At 29.8% G+C, this 17333-nt stretch overlaps 5 protein-coding genes across 5 annotated transcripts; 4 read left to right on the top strand and 1 right to left on the bottom strand. All coding sequences in view use genetic code 12, as the record gives it.

Moving 5' to 3' along the window:
* Window positions 1–563: 563 nt before the first annotated feature.
* On the top strand, window positions 564–2816 carry SOK1 (Sok1p; the record flags this gene model as incomplete). The annotated part of the gene is made up of 1 exon (XM_002545827.1): window positions 564–2816. The coding sequence occupies one exon, from the start codon at window positions 564–566 to the stop codon at window positions 2814–2816; it is 2253 nt and encodes a 750-aa protein (XP_002545873.1).
* An 839-nt stretch (window positions 2817–3655) lies between these two features.
* CTRG_00653 (uncharacterized protein) lies at window positions 3656–4516 on the top strand (the record flags this gene model as incomplete). Its single annotated transcript, XM_002545826.1, has 1 exon — window positions 3656–4516. One exon carries the CDS (start codon window positions 3656–3658, stop codon window positions 4514–4516), a length of 861 nt encoding a protein of 286 aa, XP_002545872.1.
* Window positions 4517–6150: 1634 nt separating this feature from the next.
* Window positions 6151–8568, bottom strand: CTRG_00652 (uncharacterized protein; the record flags this gene model as incomplete). The annotated part of the gene is made up of 1 exon (XM_002545825.1): window positions 6151–8568. The coding sequence occupies one exon, from the start codon at window positions 8566–8568 to the stop codon at window positions 6151–6153; it is 2418 nt and encodes an 805-aa protein (XP_002545871.1).
* A 5011-nt stretch (window positions 8569–13579) lies between these two features.
* CTRG_00651 (serine/threonine protein kinase) lies at window positions 13580–15532 on the top strand (the record flags this gene model as incomplete). The annotated part of the gene is made up of 1 exon (XM_002545824.1): window positions 13580–15532. The coding sequence occupies one exon, from the start codon at window positions 13580–13582 to the stop codon at window positions 15530–15532; it is 1953 nt and encodes a 650-aa protein (XP_002545870.1).
* An 844-nt stretch (window positions 15533–16376) lies between these two features.
* On the top strand, window positions 16377–17258 carry CDC28 (cyclin-dependent serine/threonine-protein kinase; the record flags this gene model as incomplete). The annotated part of the gene is made up of 1 exon (XM_002545823.1): window positions 16377–17258. The coding sequence occupies one exon, from the start codon at window positions 16377–16379 to the stop codon at window positions 17256–17258; it is 882 nt and encodes a 293-aa protein (XP_002545869.1).
* Between the last annotated feature and the right edge of the window lie 75 nt (window positions 17259–17333).

The raw sequence follows: 17333 nt of genomic DNA, 5'->3' as shown, positions 1-17333 counted from the left end.
TTTTCCTTTTTATCCCAAATTACACTAATAGGAAATTTTTTTTTTTTTTATCTTTATATTTTAATTAAAGAGTGAGAAAAAAAAAAAAAAAAAAGAAAGAAAAAAAAAGAAAGGAAATTTGTTGACTACAAGTACACGACCACCAATTTCATTCCATTCACACATTCACTCACTCACACACACCACACACACATTTTTACACATCAGTTCAACTTTCAACAAACTAATTAAAAAAAAAAGTGAGAGAACAGAAAAAAAAACAGCAACTTCGTTACAACCCTTTTTTTTTGTATTAACTATTGGACCATCATTTTTTTGTTTTCTAATTAATCATAACAAAAGATAGTACTATCAAAATAATATTGTTTTAAAGAGAGAGAGGAATACATATCCATCATTAAAATCCCCTATATTTCCCTTTCCTGCTAGTTCATCAAATTATAAAAAAAAAATTCCCTTTGATTTTTTTTTTTTTTTAATTTTTCTATATAAAAACCAAGTAAGAAAGACAATTAAATCTATTGCCACATCACATCTCATCACATAATTACAATATTAGAATTATGACTACTAATCCTCAACAGCAACAACCTCAACAACAACCTCAGCAACAACCACCAACTGATTTATCTGCTGCAGTTGTTGCTTCTGCGGGCGTTCCAACCAATCCATCTAACCCATCAACAACAAATTCTACATCATCAAATTCACATGCTACACCTCCGTCTTCAAATGACTCAACTACAACAAGTTCGACAGAGTTTAGACAAGTTTGTTTTAATCCATCTCCATCAATAGTTTCCACAAACAATACAACTACCACAAATACATCCATCAAACGCAACTCGCCTACCTCAACGGATTCTTCAAAACGCATAAGATTAGACACTACCACTACTACTGTCAACCCTGCTTTAGTAGCTTCATCAGTGACAACTACTGCAAAACCTCCTAAATTCATTCGAAAATTCCGTTCAAGATCCTTACCAATCATTAACTTTAACGCCACATCGTCGTCATCTGCATCTTTTTACCCTCATTTGAGAAAGAAGAATCATCATCACCATCATCATCATCATAACAACCAAAATCTCTTTGGTAATAATAACAACACAGCCACCGCATCATCTTCATCTGCATCAAACACATCATCTACATCATCGTCATCATCATCACAAGCTATTCCACCCCTTCCTCCTATTAACCTCCATTCCTTGAAGGAAATTGATTTACATGAAATTTTGAAAAATCCCCAGTTGAGACATGATATCCTATTTGACCCTCAATTACAATTCAGACCAAACTTGGATGGAGAAAGAGGAAAGCGTAAGAAGTCAATTATTGATAAATACTGGATGGAAATTCAAAAGGAATGTCAACAATTTTTCACCAAAGATTTGAAACCTCAAGATATTAAAATCAATCGTTTGCCTATATTATTTCAAACCTTGAGAGATATTTTATTGAGCTTATTGCCAACCAAAGATCGTCAACATGTTGGAGAAATCATGGATATTGAATTATTGGTTCAACAATTAAAGCATGGTTCATTCGATTTTGTTGAAATGAGTCAATGGTTGGGTGATGTCTTTAAACTGCATTGTGCCCCAATGAGAGATCAATGGGTTGTGGAAATGATTGAAAAATTTGTTGATGCTTACAATTTCAATAATGTTTCCTATTTGGTTAATGGTTTAAGAATGATTTTCCAAATTTTAGAAGCTATGAAATTGGATGTTGCTAATCATCAAATTAGAATATTACGTCCTGTTTTAATTGAAACTGCGGTTGATTTTGAAAAGGATTATTTCCAAACTTTGATTAACCATTCTAAAATTAACATTAATGATTCCTTGAATTGGTTTTACAAAAATTTTGTCAAGAAGATTACACAAGAAGTTGAAATTAATGACTCTAGCTTGAAGCCAATTATCATTTCTTCTATCATTGATTTGTTGAGTTGCAGACAAATGGCTACTGAATTTCCATCAACATTGGCTTTTGATCACACCAGATTGGTTTTATTGAGAGCTGATGTTCGTCAATTGGTTTGTGTTCAATTGTGTGTTGTTTTGTACAAGCAATTGGTTATTAATTCAAAAAGCTCCACTAGCTTGCTAATGCCTGCTAATATTGCTAAGATTCAACAAGAAATTTTGGCTATTGTCACTGATGATAATGGTAACATTAAATGGACCAAAAACATTTCAGCCATCTCATTGCAATTGGTTAAAAATTTGAACAACACTCAAAAGGACAATGCTAGTTTAATTGAATTCAGTCATAATTGGTTAATGAAACATATTCAACCAAATTCTGAAGTTTATGGATTAATGGAAATTAAGATTTTCAAAGAATTGACAAACGAAATCTCCACCATGATTGAAACTGAAGATTTAATTATTGATTCAAAGAATTCAACCAATTTTGGTACTACAGGTTCAAATGTTAGTATCAATTCCACTGTAACTAATAGCAATAGTAGTAATGGCAACACCAATGCCAGTAACAATAATAACAGTTCAACAGAGTTAAAGAACATTGCATCAAGAATATCTACTTTGGTTAAATTTCATTGGAGTGTTTTTGGAAATTACTACATTGATTATATCAAGTCCCAACATGATAAATCGAAATTGCAAGAATCAGCAATTATCCCAAACATGGTTGGTGAAGAAAATGATGAAAGTTTGACAGCCAATAATGCCAATAATAAAACCGATAGTAACAAAAATAATCAACCATCACATAGAGGTGATGAAAACAGTTCAAGTATTGATAACAATACATCTGCTCCGTTAAGTATGTTATCATAATGATGATGATTTCTTCTTTTTTAGATCAAGTTTTTATTTTTCTTTTTATTTTTATTTAATAATTTTTGGGGGTTTTTTCTTCTTTTTTTTTATGTTTCTTATATTTTATTATATCTTATTTTCTTCTTTATAACATTAATGTTTAATTTCTTTGGGTTAAATTGTCGTTTACTTTTATATATATATATATATATATATACATATATATTATTATAGTGTTAATCATTTTTTGTATTTTTAGTCGTCTGTTTTGTATTATCTTTAAGTCTGTTGGGAGCTTGTTTGATTGTAAATGAAAAATAGATTTGTTGATCGTATAGTGGTGACTGGTCAAGTGTGATGATTTATCACAGGGAAATGTCATTGACAGAGAGAGAAAAAAAAAAATACATCCAGAGCAAGCGAAAACTTAGACCCAACTTTATTCTTCTCCACCTACCCAACCTAAAGAAATATATATATATATATATTCTTGCAACCAATTGGACAACTTTTTATACAATCATTAATAAAATTCATCAACATATAAGACATGTCGATAATCACATCTACAATATTAGTCTTGTTTTATCCAGTGACATTTCTATATAGACTAATCAATCAGGTGGTACTTCATACAATCATCATCCCACTTCAATTGGCATTTAAGATCACGATTTATATTCCATTTATTAAAATACCCATTTTTAGATCCCTTGATTTATTTTATTAGAATTACAAGATTTTAAAATAAGAGATAAATGAACAATGGATAAATTAATCAAATTAATTTGTTTTTAATTACTGGGATTCATTATGTTGGTGCTTGTTTAATTATAGGTGCTGGTGTGGGGATTTGGATGGGGATTAATTTGAGTTTGATTAATCTTATATTAAAAGTACCAAATTTTGATGAGAAATCAATTGATAGTTACAAAATAAAGAAAACAAATTCAAATAGGGTACAAGATCAATTGAATACTAAAATAAATACAAATGTTGCCAGTAATTCTAATAGTACAAGTGATAATGGTATTAAAGGACAGGTTGAAAATTATGGAACAGGTGTAATCATTCCTGATGTACTTCCAAATTTATCGAAATCAAGAATTCTGCAGAAGATTCAACGTGAAAGATTCCTTAGACAACAACAGCAAAGATTATTGGCAGAAAGAAGACTTGCAGAATCCCAGTTTCAAGAAATTCAAAGAAATCCTGATGTTGTTACAAGTATTGAAGGTGATCTTCAAAATGAAGAACCAGTAGCTGATGAAGATTATGGAGAATCAATTGAAGTTGTTGGACTAGAAGATGATGGATATGCTTATACCGGAGGATTGCGTAATCGAATTGATAGAAATCAACAAGTACATAAAAGTGCTGGTGCTAAATTAAGTACTGGAAGGAATTCAACTGGATTGAATGAAAATAAAGTTGATGATGATGATGATAGTAATAGTGGACAGGAAGCACAAGATAGTAGTGAAGATCAATTTGAAGTTGAAGCTATTGAAGGACCGATTTTGAAACCAATTCCGCCTCATAATGAAGAACAGGAAATTCAAAATGAAGTTGATGGAGATGAAACAACTGGAACTGCTAATGAAGGTAGCTTATCAAATATACCTGAAGAAACCGAAGAAGAAGAAGAAGAAGAGGAGGAGGAGGATGAAGAAGTCTTCACATCACGTGCAGAAACCACGGAAAATACTCTGATGTAATCTTAATTTAAATCCGACTTTGTGTACTGGTATCACGTGCTAGATATAGGGCTATCAAATGTAAATTATTCTGGTGTGTGCGTTTTGTTTTGCACTTGTAGCATGATTGATAAATTATTCTTTATATATTTTTTTTTTTTTGCTCATGTAGTTTAAAGTTTAAGCTTTTTAAGATGAAATTTAACATGGGAAGTTAATTTTTAAATCAACAACAACAACAACCATTAAAAGATAGAACCATAAGGACAACAAACAACAAACTAAAACCAAAAAGAGTTTCAAAGAAAATAAGATATCAAAAAAAAAAAAAAAGTAAAGTCAAAAAAAATTACTAAAGCGACATAATATATCAAACAGATAAATTTCTAATACTTTTTCTCTTTTTTTAACATTTTTCTTTTATTAAGAAAAATCATATGTTTATATATATATATCAATTGTTTTCTATTTCACTTATTTAGTTTAATAAGATAGAATTATCAAGAGGTGGAATTAACTAACTAATTTGATATGACTACACAGAAAACTAATATTATAGCTGCACATTCAAGAATTGATTCACGTTCAAATGATAAAATATTCACGAAAATAATTACATTTAAAACAAATGATGAATTAAAACTACCTACAAATATTCCTTTTCCAAAAACTCATATATCTTCATCATGTACATCATCATCATCATCAGCATCAATTAATATTAATGAATCATATCATTCACATCAATTACCAATTATATCTACTTCGAGCAGTAGTAGTGATAGTGATGGAAATTCAAATGGAAATGAAGAAGATTCTAAAATTGATGAATTGGGTAGAAAAATAATTCATAGATTGAAATGATTAGGATTATTAAATAAAGATGTTAATTATTCAAGTGATGAATCAGATACTTCATATTCTGATTCTAGTTCATCTGGTATAATTAATCAAGAAATTTCCATTAATCGAGATCGAGCACATTCAAATAGTAATAGTGCAGTGGAGGAAGAGGAGTATGAAGAAGAAGATGAAGAAAGTAAATATTATCATATAAATGACAGCCACAACAATAACAACAACAACAATAATAGTAATAATAATAGAAGGAAAATTTATAATTGCAAAATAAACATTGAAATGTTTCGTGGAGTTGAAAAATATAATGTTGATTTGTTGTTTTTATATCAATCAAAGGATTTATCTCATGGAGTTAATGGGAATGGAGGATTGAATAATAATGGGAAATTTTTTGAATTACCACCTAATTTATATATTACATTTGAAGAATTGATCAATTATTTAAGAGATAAGATTTTTTTAAGTGGAGTTAATAAAAATTTTCATGGAATTGAAACAAAGATAAACATTTTATTGAAATTAAAATCATTTAAATGTTTTATTAATGATAAGGAATTTAAAATATCAAGAAACAACACCAATAATTATAATCATAATCATAATAATCAATGAGTTATACAATAATGAGTTATACAACAATGAGTTATACAACAATAAGTTGTTAAAGTGAATGGTGTGAATCCATAGTTTAGAGAAATTCAGTGTTTTTTTCTTTCTTAGTGATATCTGTACTTTGTTGTCTAAATTGGTATTTGAATATATGTGTCCTATTTATTATTGTTTTTGCTCTATTTCTAATTATCAATATGTCCTGGACTTGGTGGTGTATCACCAGTTTCCCATATTGTTTGTTGATTACCCATTTCAAATTCAATACTTCCACCATTTGCACCAAACAAATCATCATGATCAAACCAATTCTTATTCCAAGCCTCACCATTAATTTTCAAAGATTGAACATAAATATTCTCTTGTGATAAATTATTAGCAGTTATTGTAACTTGTGATCCATTTTCTAAATTAATACTAGCTTTAGACATAAATGGTGATGAAATTAAATAAGTGGTTGTACCAGAAATTGGATAAAATCCCAATAAACTAAAAACTACCCAACTTTGCATTGCTCCAGCATCTGAATTTCCCGGTAATCCATCTTTCCCCGATTTAAAATAAGTATAAATTATAAATCTAATCAATTCAACTGATCTATATTGTTCATTAACAAAATTGTATAAATATGGAGTTAAAAAACTTGGTTCATTCCCCACATCAACAATTTTACTACCATGTAATGGATACATATCATTCAAACGTTGAATAAATTCATCTTTATCTTTCATAAATGAAATTAATGTACTCATATCAAATGGAACATCCCATCCATATTCAATTGGTTTACCTTCATATTCATCATCATTCCAATAACATCCTTTACAACTTAATGCATCATAATTATCAAAATTAAACAGACCATCGGAATTTTTGGGTTGTAAAAATCCACTATAATCATATCCATTAGCTTTTGCATCATGATTCCATAAATTTTGCCAACCAGTTGATCTTTTCAAATATTTTTCATAATCTTCTTCTGATCCATAATCTTTAGCTAATACAGAAATAGCAAAATCATTATATGAATATTCAACAGTTCTACTAACTGAACGTGAATATTTTCTAGTAATATAACCATATTTTAACCAATCTGGTAATGCACCTCTACCTTGTTTTGTTGAAGCATCAGGTGCAAATGAATCATACCAATATGGAGGTTGATTTTCTGCATTATTAATCATTGATTTATATGCCAATTCCCAATCAATATTAGGAATTTTTTTAAGAAATGCATCAGCAATTAAAATATCTGAATTAGTGCCTCCTTGGACTCGACCATTTTGATTAGCTGATCTACCATCTGGTGTCCATCCATCATTTTGATAAATATTAACAATTGCTTGAATTATTTCTGAACCTCTAGTTGGATTAATTATATTAATTAAAGGATTTAATGAACGAAATGTATCCCAAATAGTGAAAAAATCATCATAATAAACAAGATTTGAATCTTTATTGGACCAATTTGGTGGTGTTTCTCCAGTTCTATTTGTTGGCATAAGATGAACTCCATATAAATTTGTATAAAATTGTGAAATTAATGTTTGATTATTATCTTCGATTTGAATCTTATTAAATACTTCATTATTCCATTTTTGTCGATGATCATCAATCATTTGATCAAAATCAAATTCATTTGTTTGTTTGACAATATTTGAACATGCTTGAGTAGTGGATACAAATGAAACACCAATTCTACTAATTAATTCACCATTATTATTTAAATCATCTTTATTAAATTCAAAAATCATCCCCATTGAATTTTGATCAGATGTAATTTTATCATCTTCTTGATGATATTCATCATTTATAAATCCAAATTTATTTATAAATTTATGATTAAATTCACCACAAAAATAAATTGTCCAAGGATCTTGACCTCCCCAACCTCCTTTAATTGTAGTATATCCAGTATATTTATTATCATTTGAATCTTCAGAAATTTCAATACTACCATTAACAAATTTTTGAGTCCACCATGGACGTCCAGGAGATCCTAAATGATGACTAACATTAACTAAAATTCTAACATTTTCAATTTGTTCAATATTATATTTATATCTAATCATTGCACTTCTTTCATCACTAGTAAATTGAAAATTAACATTTTTAGTAGAAACAGAATAAACACCAATTGTAGAATTATCAATATTTGATCTTTCTAAACCAAATTCTGAATTTGAATTCAATACTTCATCATCAATAGATTCATCAGTAAATGGTAATTGAGAAATAACTCCATATTGTGGTGCTCCACCAGTACCACTTTCATGCATCATTGAAATACCAATGATTTTTCCATTTGGTGCATATCCACTATATGAATCACCAAATGTTGAATCAGAAACATCAATTCCTGGTTTAATCATTCCAAATGGTAATGAAATCCCAGGAAACATATGTCCTCCTGATTCAGTACCATAAAATAAATCAACATTATCAAGAATATTCCCATTGTTATTATTATTGTTGTTGTTTTTATTAGTAGTCTTGGTTTTTAATCGACGATGAGAATTAAGTCTTCTTCTTGATGTAGGAATTGAATTAACTAGAGTTATTGTTGTTGATAAATAGAATAGCAATATTGAAAAGAACAACATTATTTAAGTTTTAAATAAAAAGATCATGATTAGTTAGTTTTATGAAATTTTAAATAAAGAGGGAAATATCAATTTATATTTATATTTAATTAAAATAGAGGAAATAAAGAGGGTATTCAATGTAAGGGTATGTTTCATAAAGTATTAATTCACAAATACGGAAGATACATATACAAATATGCAAACAACGTGGTTCATATTCTAAAAATGAAATTAAAATAGATAATTTAGATTGTTTTGTTTGTTTTTGCAATTGCAGTTAGAAACTAAATAAGCATAATTTATTATGTTTTAAATCTCACACTGTTTATTCATGTTTATCTTATTCATCTTATATGCATGGAGGATCTTTCTTTCTTTTTTTTTTTTGCAATAATTCTTGATAATATTTTCTCAAGTTTCTTGGTTCCAAGTGGCGAAGTTGATGATCTATTTTTATCACTTTGAATAAAGGGTTCATTTAATTATAGGATTCCATGAGAGGTGAATGTATTTGATTATAAATTCTAATGTGTTTGTGTTTACTGCATCAATATAGAATGCATTTGGCGAAAGGTTACAATAACATGAAATATGAATAAGCGGTTGGTAGTTTTTTTTTTTTTAGTTTGTGGCTTTTCTAAAAAAAAATTTTGTAATCTACGATAACAATAATAACAATAAACCTTGAGAAAATGGCATAAAGAAAAAAACCCAAAAATTATTCAAATTAAATGAATCTGTAGCTTGTTGCATAATTTATGGAGTAACAAGAAAACTGAATTAAGAATAGAAATTACTAATAAGAAATTCATCTGATAAATCAACGTAACTGTTTGGCGTAATATTTAGCATAATCATCTTACTTTTAGTTACCACATGAACGACTCGCATCTTTTAGTATTTCCTCTCTATTTCATGTTTTTTTTTCATTTTCATTTAGTGAATTCACTCTCACATGATGTTGAATTTAAAAAAACTAAAATACTAAAAGTAATACCATAGAATTCTTTATTTCATATGTATATAAATAATACACGTTTTATCCGAAATATGATTATTGTTTTGAATTAACATTCTTTTTTTTTTGTTGGTTTGTTTAAGCAATAAGGCACCATCTTCACGTCAAAAAATTAAAACTTTAGGTATAATTGCTAAATCGTCGTATAGACCAATTCCATCTTCTAGAAAGAATAGAAAAACGTGTCAATTTAACTAAAATGTTCCTGATAAATAAATAAATAAATAAAAAAAACCTTCATTTGGAACTCTCTACCTTCAGTATGAATATTACTATTATTTTGTGTGTCTTTTAATTTGTTATCCAAGGGACAAAGTTGCAAAAAAAAAAAAAATGTTGTGTTATACACTACCGGTACCTTTATTAAGCCATTTGAAAAATTATATGAGTGGAATCAATTCTGGGGTAACTATCTAAGAATATGAATTGAATGAGACATTAATTTAGTTTATAGATTTTAATTATTTGCTCTTTATTATTATTGTTATTGTAAAATATTAAACCTATTACATTGCGAAGTAACTACTGGCCCACATGGGTGAATATAACAAAAATTATCTGATCGAAATTTAAATAAAATAAAACCAAACACTCACACACAATACTTTAAATTTCTTGTTTCTTTGTTTAATCACCAGTTGATCCATGGGACCTTACAATATTGGACTCCACGTTTTTATATTTTCCTTCAAAAATGAGGGGGAAGGGATGGGACAGGAGTCAAAAATAATACATGAGTGGATTCTTGATATGATGGTTAATTTTCTCAAATTTGTAAATCACCCCCACGTGACACCATTGAATAATTTTTCCATTGTGTGAAAATTATTAGTAATCAGATTGAAATACAACATTAGAGTATATGTAGAATGTCATAGTGTTTCTTGTTTTAGTTGTTGATTGATGATGTGGAGAGTTGTACTAATGTTTAATGCCAAGATAGGGAATTCTATTGATGAGTTTCTACTGGCGGAAAGTGTCTGTAGGAGTGTAGGCTACTACTACTACTACTACTACTACTACTACTACTACTACTACTAAAGACCGATATAACCGTCACTTACGTCATCGAGAGAGAGAGAGAGAAAAAAAAAAGCCAACTCACAAGGGGAGTTAATTCATCACATCAAGTTGTACAGTAGTGTTTTTTTGGGGAGACTAAAACTATTCACAGTACGATTATTATCACAAGAGTGGTTGTACTTACTAATCTTAGTAATTAACTATGTATACTTATTTAATTAACAAGAATGATCAATTCCCGACTTTCCTTGTTTGTCTAAATACTTCGGTTCGTGCGCATTGGTATTTTATTTGAACGCAATTTTTCAATTGCCTAAAATGTAAACCATACAGAATTTGTATCACTTTAAATTTGCACTATTTTGTAAGAAAACACCGATATAATTCTCTAACTGAAAATGAGGTGTTCATTTAATACAACTTAAGGTAAAAAATAAAATTCCATTTTCAATGACTTCGATCGTTATTGTCTTTACAACATAGATAAGGCTGTGTTTGTTATAGATGTGATGCGTAGAATTTGGTCTTTATCGTCTATAATTCTATTACATAAACCATATGGAATAGAATTTATTGATCATTTCTTCTTACAAATTCAACCCAAAGAAAAAAGAAAAAACAGAAAAAAAGAAAAGGAAAAACGGAAAAAAACCTTGTAATAGTTAAAACAAGAAATAATAAAAGAGGCTGATTATTGGTATGAAAGTTTGAATGACTGTAAGAAAGAAGAAGTTTCAATTGTATTGGTGAATTTATAATTTCAAGTCTATTGTAATTAGTTTCAATTTGGTTGTTGCACAATAATTGGCCGCAATTCTCTATCTAGAAAGTCATCACGCTCATTTATACACACTTATTCACTAACTTACACACTTCGTGTATATTATTCATTTCATCATCAACAAGATGTAAGCTTACGTATGTGTATTTGATGACCATAAACCTTATACCCTTTTCTTTTTCTTCTTCTTCTTCTTTTTTATTGATCTGAAATATTGATAATTAGGAAACAATACATGATTCTGAAATGAAAAATTTCCCATTATAGGAGAGAAATGAGTGGCTTAAACGAATCAAGGAAGGACGGAAAGATGCAAAGTGTGTGCTTTATAATTTTTACAAAGGCGGTAACCAAGAGGCAAAAAAAAAAAAATAAAAGCCATATAGAAAAATACCCGAGAGCATAAGCAGCATTGCCCCTATTCTGGATGGAAGTTTTCTCTACACAGGAAGATACTGTTGTTGTTGTTGTTATTGTCAATATCCCATCTGCAAGTTTCTTTGGCAGACGGGTAATATCATGGTAATGGCAAGTATCTTAGTTTTGTATTTTCCTTTCTAAGTTTTCTTTCCTCTACCCGATAATATTGATAACAAAGTAATGTTTCCTTTGTTGTTATTCAAAATATCCTCTCCCGTGTGCGTTAACTTTGTAAGGGTCACATATTCTTGTAGTATGTGATACAGTTAACAGTGTGCAACTATAGTATTGGCAAAGGACAAACAGTTATTTGACTTTTTTTTATATGGGCCATCTTCTTACTTCTAAACACCCATCACAATGTCAACTGTTGTCGTCGTTCGAACATCGTCTAACCTCTATTTACAAGAAAAGAAAAGTAAACTCTTCAATTGATTATTTAAACCCAGATGATTACTATGTGTTTTTTTTTTGCTTTTTCTTGTTGTAGATACTTTTGTTTCATAACACTATCACTACCCAATAGAAGATTTTCGTATTGCTATTAGGGAGAAGGAAAGAGATACATTGAGGAAAACAAACTTAACTCCACTCTCTCTCTCTCTTACACACTCACATTATTAGTTAATTCAATTACATCACATATTGTTATACATCACGTTGTATACGAAATACAATTTCCCCCCTTTTTTTTTGCAGAAAAAGACTCAGTTACAAAAATAGAACTATAAATAACCGGGGATTATTATATTGTTGATTTACTTTTCTATATATATATATTTGAATTGAATTCAGCTTAATTATAGTTTGGAGTGGGCTACAATTCGTAATTTACAAGAACAATCTACAAGTTCTGAATTATCAAAAAAAAGAAAGAAAGACAAAACTAAGAATAACTAAATATAAAGCATACAGCATATAAGAAACCCCTTCGGTGATTTTATGAAATCCAAAATTAAATAAAAAAAAAAACAAGAAAAGTGAAAACACTGCAAACTAACTAAACATAAACACACACATCATATTCATCATATTCATCATACACAGAACCACCACTAGTTCAACCAACTCAGCCAAAAGACAAGAGAGAAAAGAGAAAAAAAAATTTTCCCCTACAAAAATAAAAATTCTGTAAAATCCCTCAAGAGAGCAGAAAAAAAAAAAAAGGGCAAGAATTTTTACTACAGCTACACAGTGTGTTTATATACAGGATTGCATCAGAGAAGAAGAAAGAAAGAAAGAAAGAAAAAATTTATACAGGCAATATTTAAATATCCCAGGTTTCCAATTTTCCAATTCTCCCCAAAAAAAAATTTTTTTTTTACTATTATTGGAAATTCATAGTATTTTTGATTATAAATCCTTTCTGCTTGATTCCTTTATTTGAAGAAAGTATTCAATAAGTTTATCACGGTTTTTAATTTGCATCTGTTTTTTATTATTATTACTTCTGTGAAAACAACAACAACAGCAAAAAAAAAATACCACCTTAGAGCCCAGGTGATATTTTTATACTAGAACAAAGAGAAAGAAAGAAAAAACGACACGCTTTCTTGGAACAACAACAACAACAATAATCAAAACATATTTTGGTGATTTCAAATTAAGGTTTAAACTACTACTTATCAAAAGAACATTTTAAGAATCCTCCCATAATCTAAAAAGGAGATTCGCTTTTACTTCTATTGGTACTTTCAGATTTATATCAGAAAGAAAAGAAAAAAAGAGAGACATTTATATTAATCTACCATCCTATTAATTGTTAGAAATCATTTTTATACAACAACATGGGTTTGATGAACAAGATATTCTCCCTGTCCACAAGTTTAGTGGGACTAGAGCAACAACAAAAGGCTAAAGCACTGAAATCAAGATCTTCTCAAGAACAACAACATCACCAACCATCATCTGCAGCTGCATCTACACAACCACGTAAATCTGTTTCTCCACCTCGAGAGAGAAAAGTCCCTGCTTCTAATCACAAGAACACCAGTCACACTAGCATTCCAGAACATGAAAATGAAGACGTACTATCCCAAGCAGATGAAGACGATATAATCACTCCTTTGCGAGAGATTAAACATCCTCAACCACAACGCCCTCAGCAGCAACAACAGCAACAACAACAACAACAATCAGGAACACCATTGACTACAAATAGTCTACGTTCAAATAATTCATCTCCAAAATTGTCTAGTACTAGATCACACTCTCCAACTAATGTCTTATCGTCAACTACAACATCCCCATTACTGTTGTCATCATTAGATAAAGAACTCAAAAAGCATGAAATCTCCTCAAATCCTGCTGTTCCAGTGGCAATCACTTCAAATGAAAAGATTAGTAATACTAAACCATCTCCAAACGTTTCTCGTTCATCTTCTGTTAGAAAACAACCTGTTTCAAGATCAACCTCTGTTAAACAGAGATCAAATTCCATTTCCTCCAATCCAAGTTTAACTTCATCAACACCGTCAGTAAGCAATTTGCCAAGATTTGTGTTGCTTGAAAATGGTAATCATGAACATCATTTACGTTCAGCAAAACGTCAAGAAAAGCTTTCTAATATGTTGAAGGATCTCTTGGGGGCCAAGAAATTGAGAGACGAAGCTAAAAGTGCAGTACCTGATTTGTTACAAGGTGCTATGCAATCATCCACCAGTCAATTACAGCAACAACAACAACAACAAGATAGTACTGCTCCTGTGAAACCGCCTACTTTATTTGCTGGTTTGGTCAATCATGTGAAGAACAATACTAGTCCTTACCATAAACCAGGAACTACTGAAGTTGTTTGTAGTAGTACACCGATGGCATCATCTGCTAATGTCAATGCAGCTACTGGACCTGATTGTCGGTCATTTGCTGAAAAGTATGGTAGATGTCAAGAGGTTATTGGTCGTGGTTCCTTTGGGGTTGTCAGAATCTCTCATAAGAAAGTGGATTCATCCCCTACAGAGAAATTGTTTGCTGTCAAGGAATTTAAACGTCGACCAAATGAAAGTGAAAAGAAGTATAACAGAAGATTGACTTCTGAATTTTGTATTTCATCATCGTTGAAACACAATAATATTATTGATACTTTGGATTTATTAAAGGATGCCAAGGGTGATTATTGTGAAGTTATGGAATTTTGTTCAGGTGGTGATCTTTACACCTTGATTATTGCTGCTGGTAAATTGGAGTATGCTGAAGCAGATTGTTTCTTTAAACAAATGATTAGAGGTGTTAATTATATGCATGATATGGGTGTTGCCCATCGTGATTTAAAGCCAGAAAATTTATTGTTGACTCAAAATGGTGTTTTAAAAATTACTGATTTTGGTAACAGTGAATGTTTTAAGATGGCTTGGGAAAAAGAGATTCAATATTCAGATGGTATTTGTGGGTCATCTCCTTATATTGCTCCAGAAGAATATAATCAGGATTCATTTGATCCAAGATGTGTTGATATTTGGTCATGTGGGGTTATTTATATGGCGATGAGAACTGGTCGTCAGTTGTGGAAATTGGCTGATCCAACGAAGGATGAATTTTTTGAAGAGTATCTTGTCAAGAGAAAAGAATCCACTGGATATGAACCAATTGAAAGCTTGAAGAGAGCACGTTGTCGAAATGTTATTTATTCCATATTGGATCCAAAACCTGAACGAAGAATAACTGGTAAACAAATTTTGAATAGTGAATGGGGTAGAGAAATTAAAGTTTGTGAAGCTGGTGAAGGACATGTACATGACTAGATGAAATAGTCTTACAGAACAATGTGATTAAACAAAAAAAAATAAAGGAAAAATCATTTTTATAATCATGATGTCTTTTTTTTTTTATTATTATTATTATAATTATTGTTAATAATTTTTAGTTTTTTATTTTCAATTATAGTTTATGTGTGGTATTTAGATCATGAGTATAGTATTTTTAATTTGGTATGGGGTAAAAGAAAAAAATAGAAGACATGAACTATTGTAGTTTTATACGAGAAGACTAGTGACTACGTCATTGATAAGCTGCATGAGAATTTTAAACAATGCAAGAAGTGTTTGTTGTTTGTTGTTTGATTTGATGATTTGATGATTTGTTGTTGGTTTGTCTCTGTGTGGTGCTGCTAAATTTAGTATCACAGAATAGCAACAACCTATTTCAGGTTTAATTCATTTGAACGCGCGCGTTTGTACGCACAGTGTAAAAACAAGAATGTTTGACCTTGAGTACACGACCGCATTCTGTACAATGTTTCATCATAGATTTCTTTTCCTTTTTTACTTTTTCTAACTGTTTACACGACAAAATGTAATAAACAACAACAAACTACAGTAAGACCAAAAAAGAAAAAAAATTGTTGTTGTTGTTAAACCAAAAAAAATAAAAAAATTCCTACTTTATAGAATAGCAATTCTTTAGAATTTCAAAAACCCAACAAGAATAAAGGAAGTAAAGGAGACAACTACGCGTTCGTTCTTTTAATATTGTCTAATTAGTAATAGTATGTATCTTTGATGTGAATGTGAATGTGTGTGTGTGAGATATATGACTTTGATTTGATACTAACATTACTATCCAACGGATAGAATATACATATAGAAAATGGTTGAATTATCTGATTTTCAACGTCAGGAAAAAGTAGGAGAAGGTACATATGGGGTTGTTTATAAAGCATTAGATACAAAACATAACAATAGAGTAGTTGCATTGAAAAAAATTAGATTAGAATCAGAAGATGAAGGAGTACCAAGTACAGCAATTCGAGAAATATCATTATTAAAAGAAATGAAAGATGATAATATTGTTCGATTATATGATATTATTCATTCTGATTCTCATAAATTATACCTTGTTTTTGAATTTTTAGATTTAGATTTAAAAAAATATATGGAAAGTATTCCTGCTGGAGTTGGATTAGGTTCAGATATGATTAAAAAATTTATGAATCAATTAATTAAAGGTATTAAACATTGTCATTCTCATAGAGTTTTACATCGTGATTTAAAACCACAAAATTTATTAATTGATAAAGAAGGTAATTTAAAACTAGCTGATTTTGGTTTAGCTAGAGCATTTGGAGTTCCATTACGTGCATATACTCATGAAGTTGTTACATTATGGTATAGAGCTCCAGAAATTTTACTTGGTGGTAAACAATATTCAACTGGTGTTGATATGTGGTCAGTTGGTTGTATATTTGCTGAAATGTGTAATAGAAAACCAATTTTTCCCGGTGATAGTGAAATTGATGAAATTTTTAGAATTTTTAGAGTACTTGGTACTCCTAATGAAACTACTTGGCCTGATATCCAATATCTTCCTGATTTTAAAGAAAGTTTCCCTAAATGGAAACCAAGAGATTTACAAGAAGTTGTTCCTTCTTTAGATGCTAATGGTATTGATTTGCTTCAAAACTTTTTGATTTATGATCCAAGTAAAAGAATCAGTGCTAAGAAAGCATTATGCCATCCATACTTTAACTAGATTATAGAAGAAGAACAACAACAAGAACAACATAAATAATATATGTGATTAGGATGATTTAAGTATGTCGATATA

The sequence above is a fragment of the Candida tropicalis genome (genome assembly GCF_000006335.3).
Source record: "Candida tropicalis MYA-3404 genomic scaffold supercont3.1, whole genome shotgun sequence".
Lineage (NCBI taxonomy): Eukaryota > Fungi > Ascomycota > Pichiomycetes > Serinales > Debaryomycetaceae > Candida > Candida tropicalis.
This window is presented reverse-complemented; position numbering and strand designations above follow the sequence as displayed.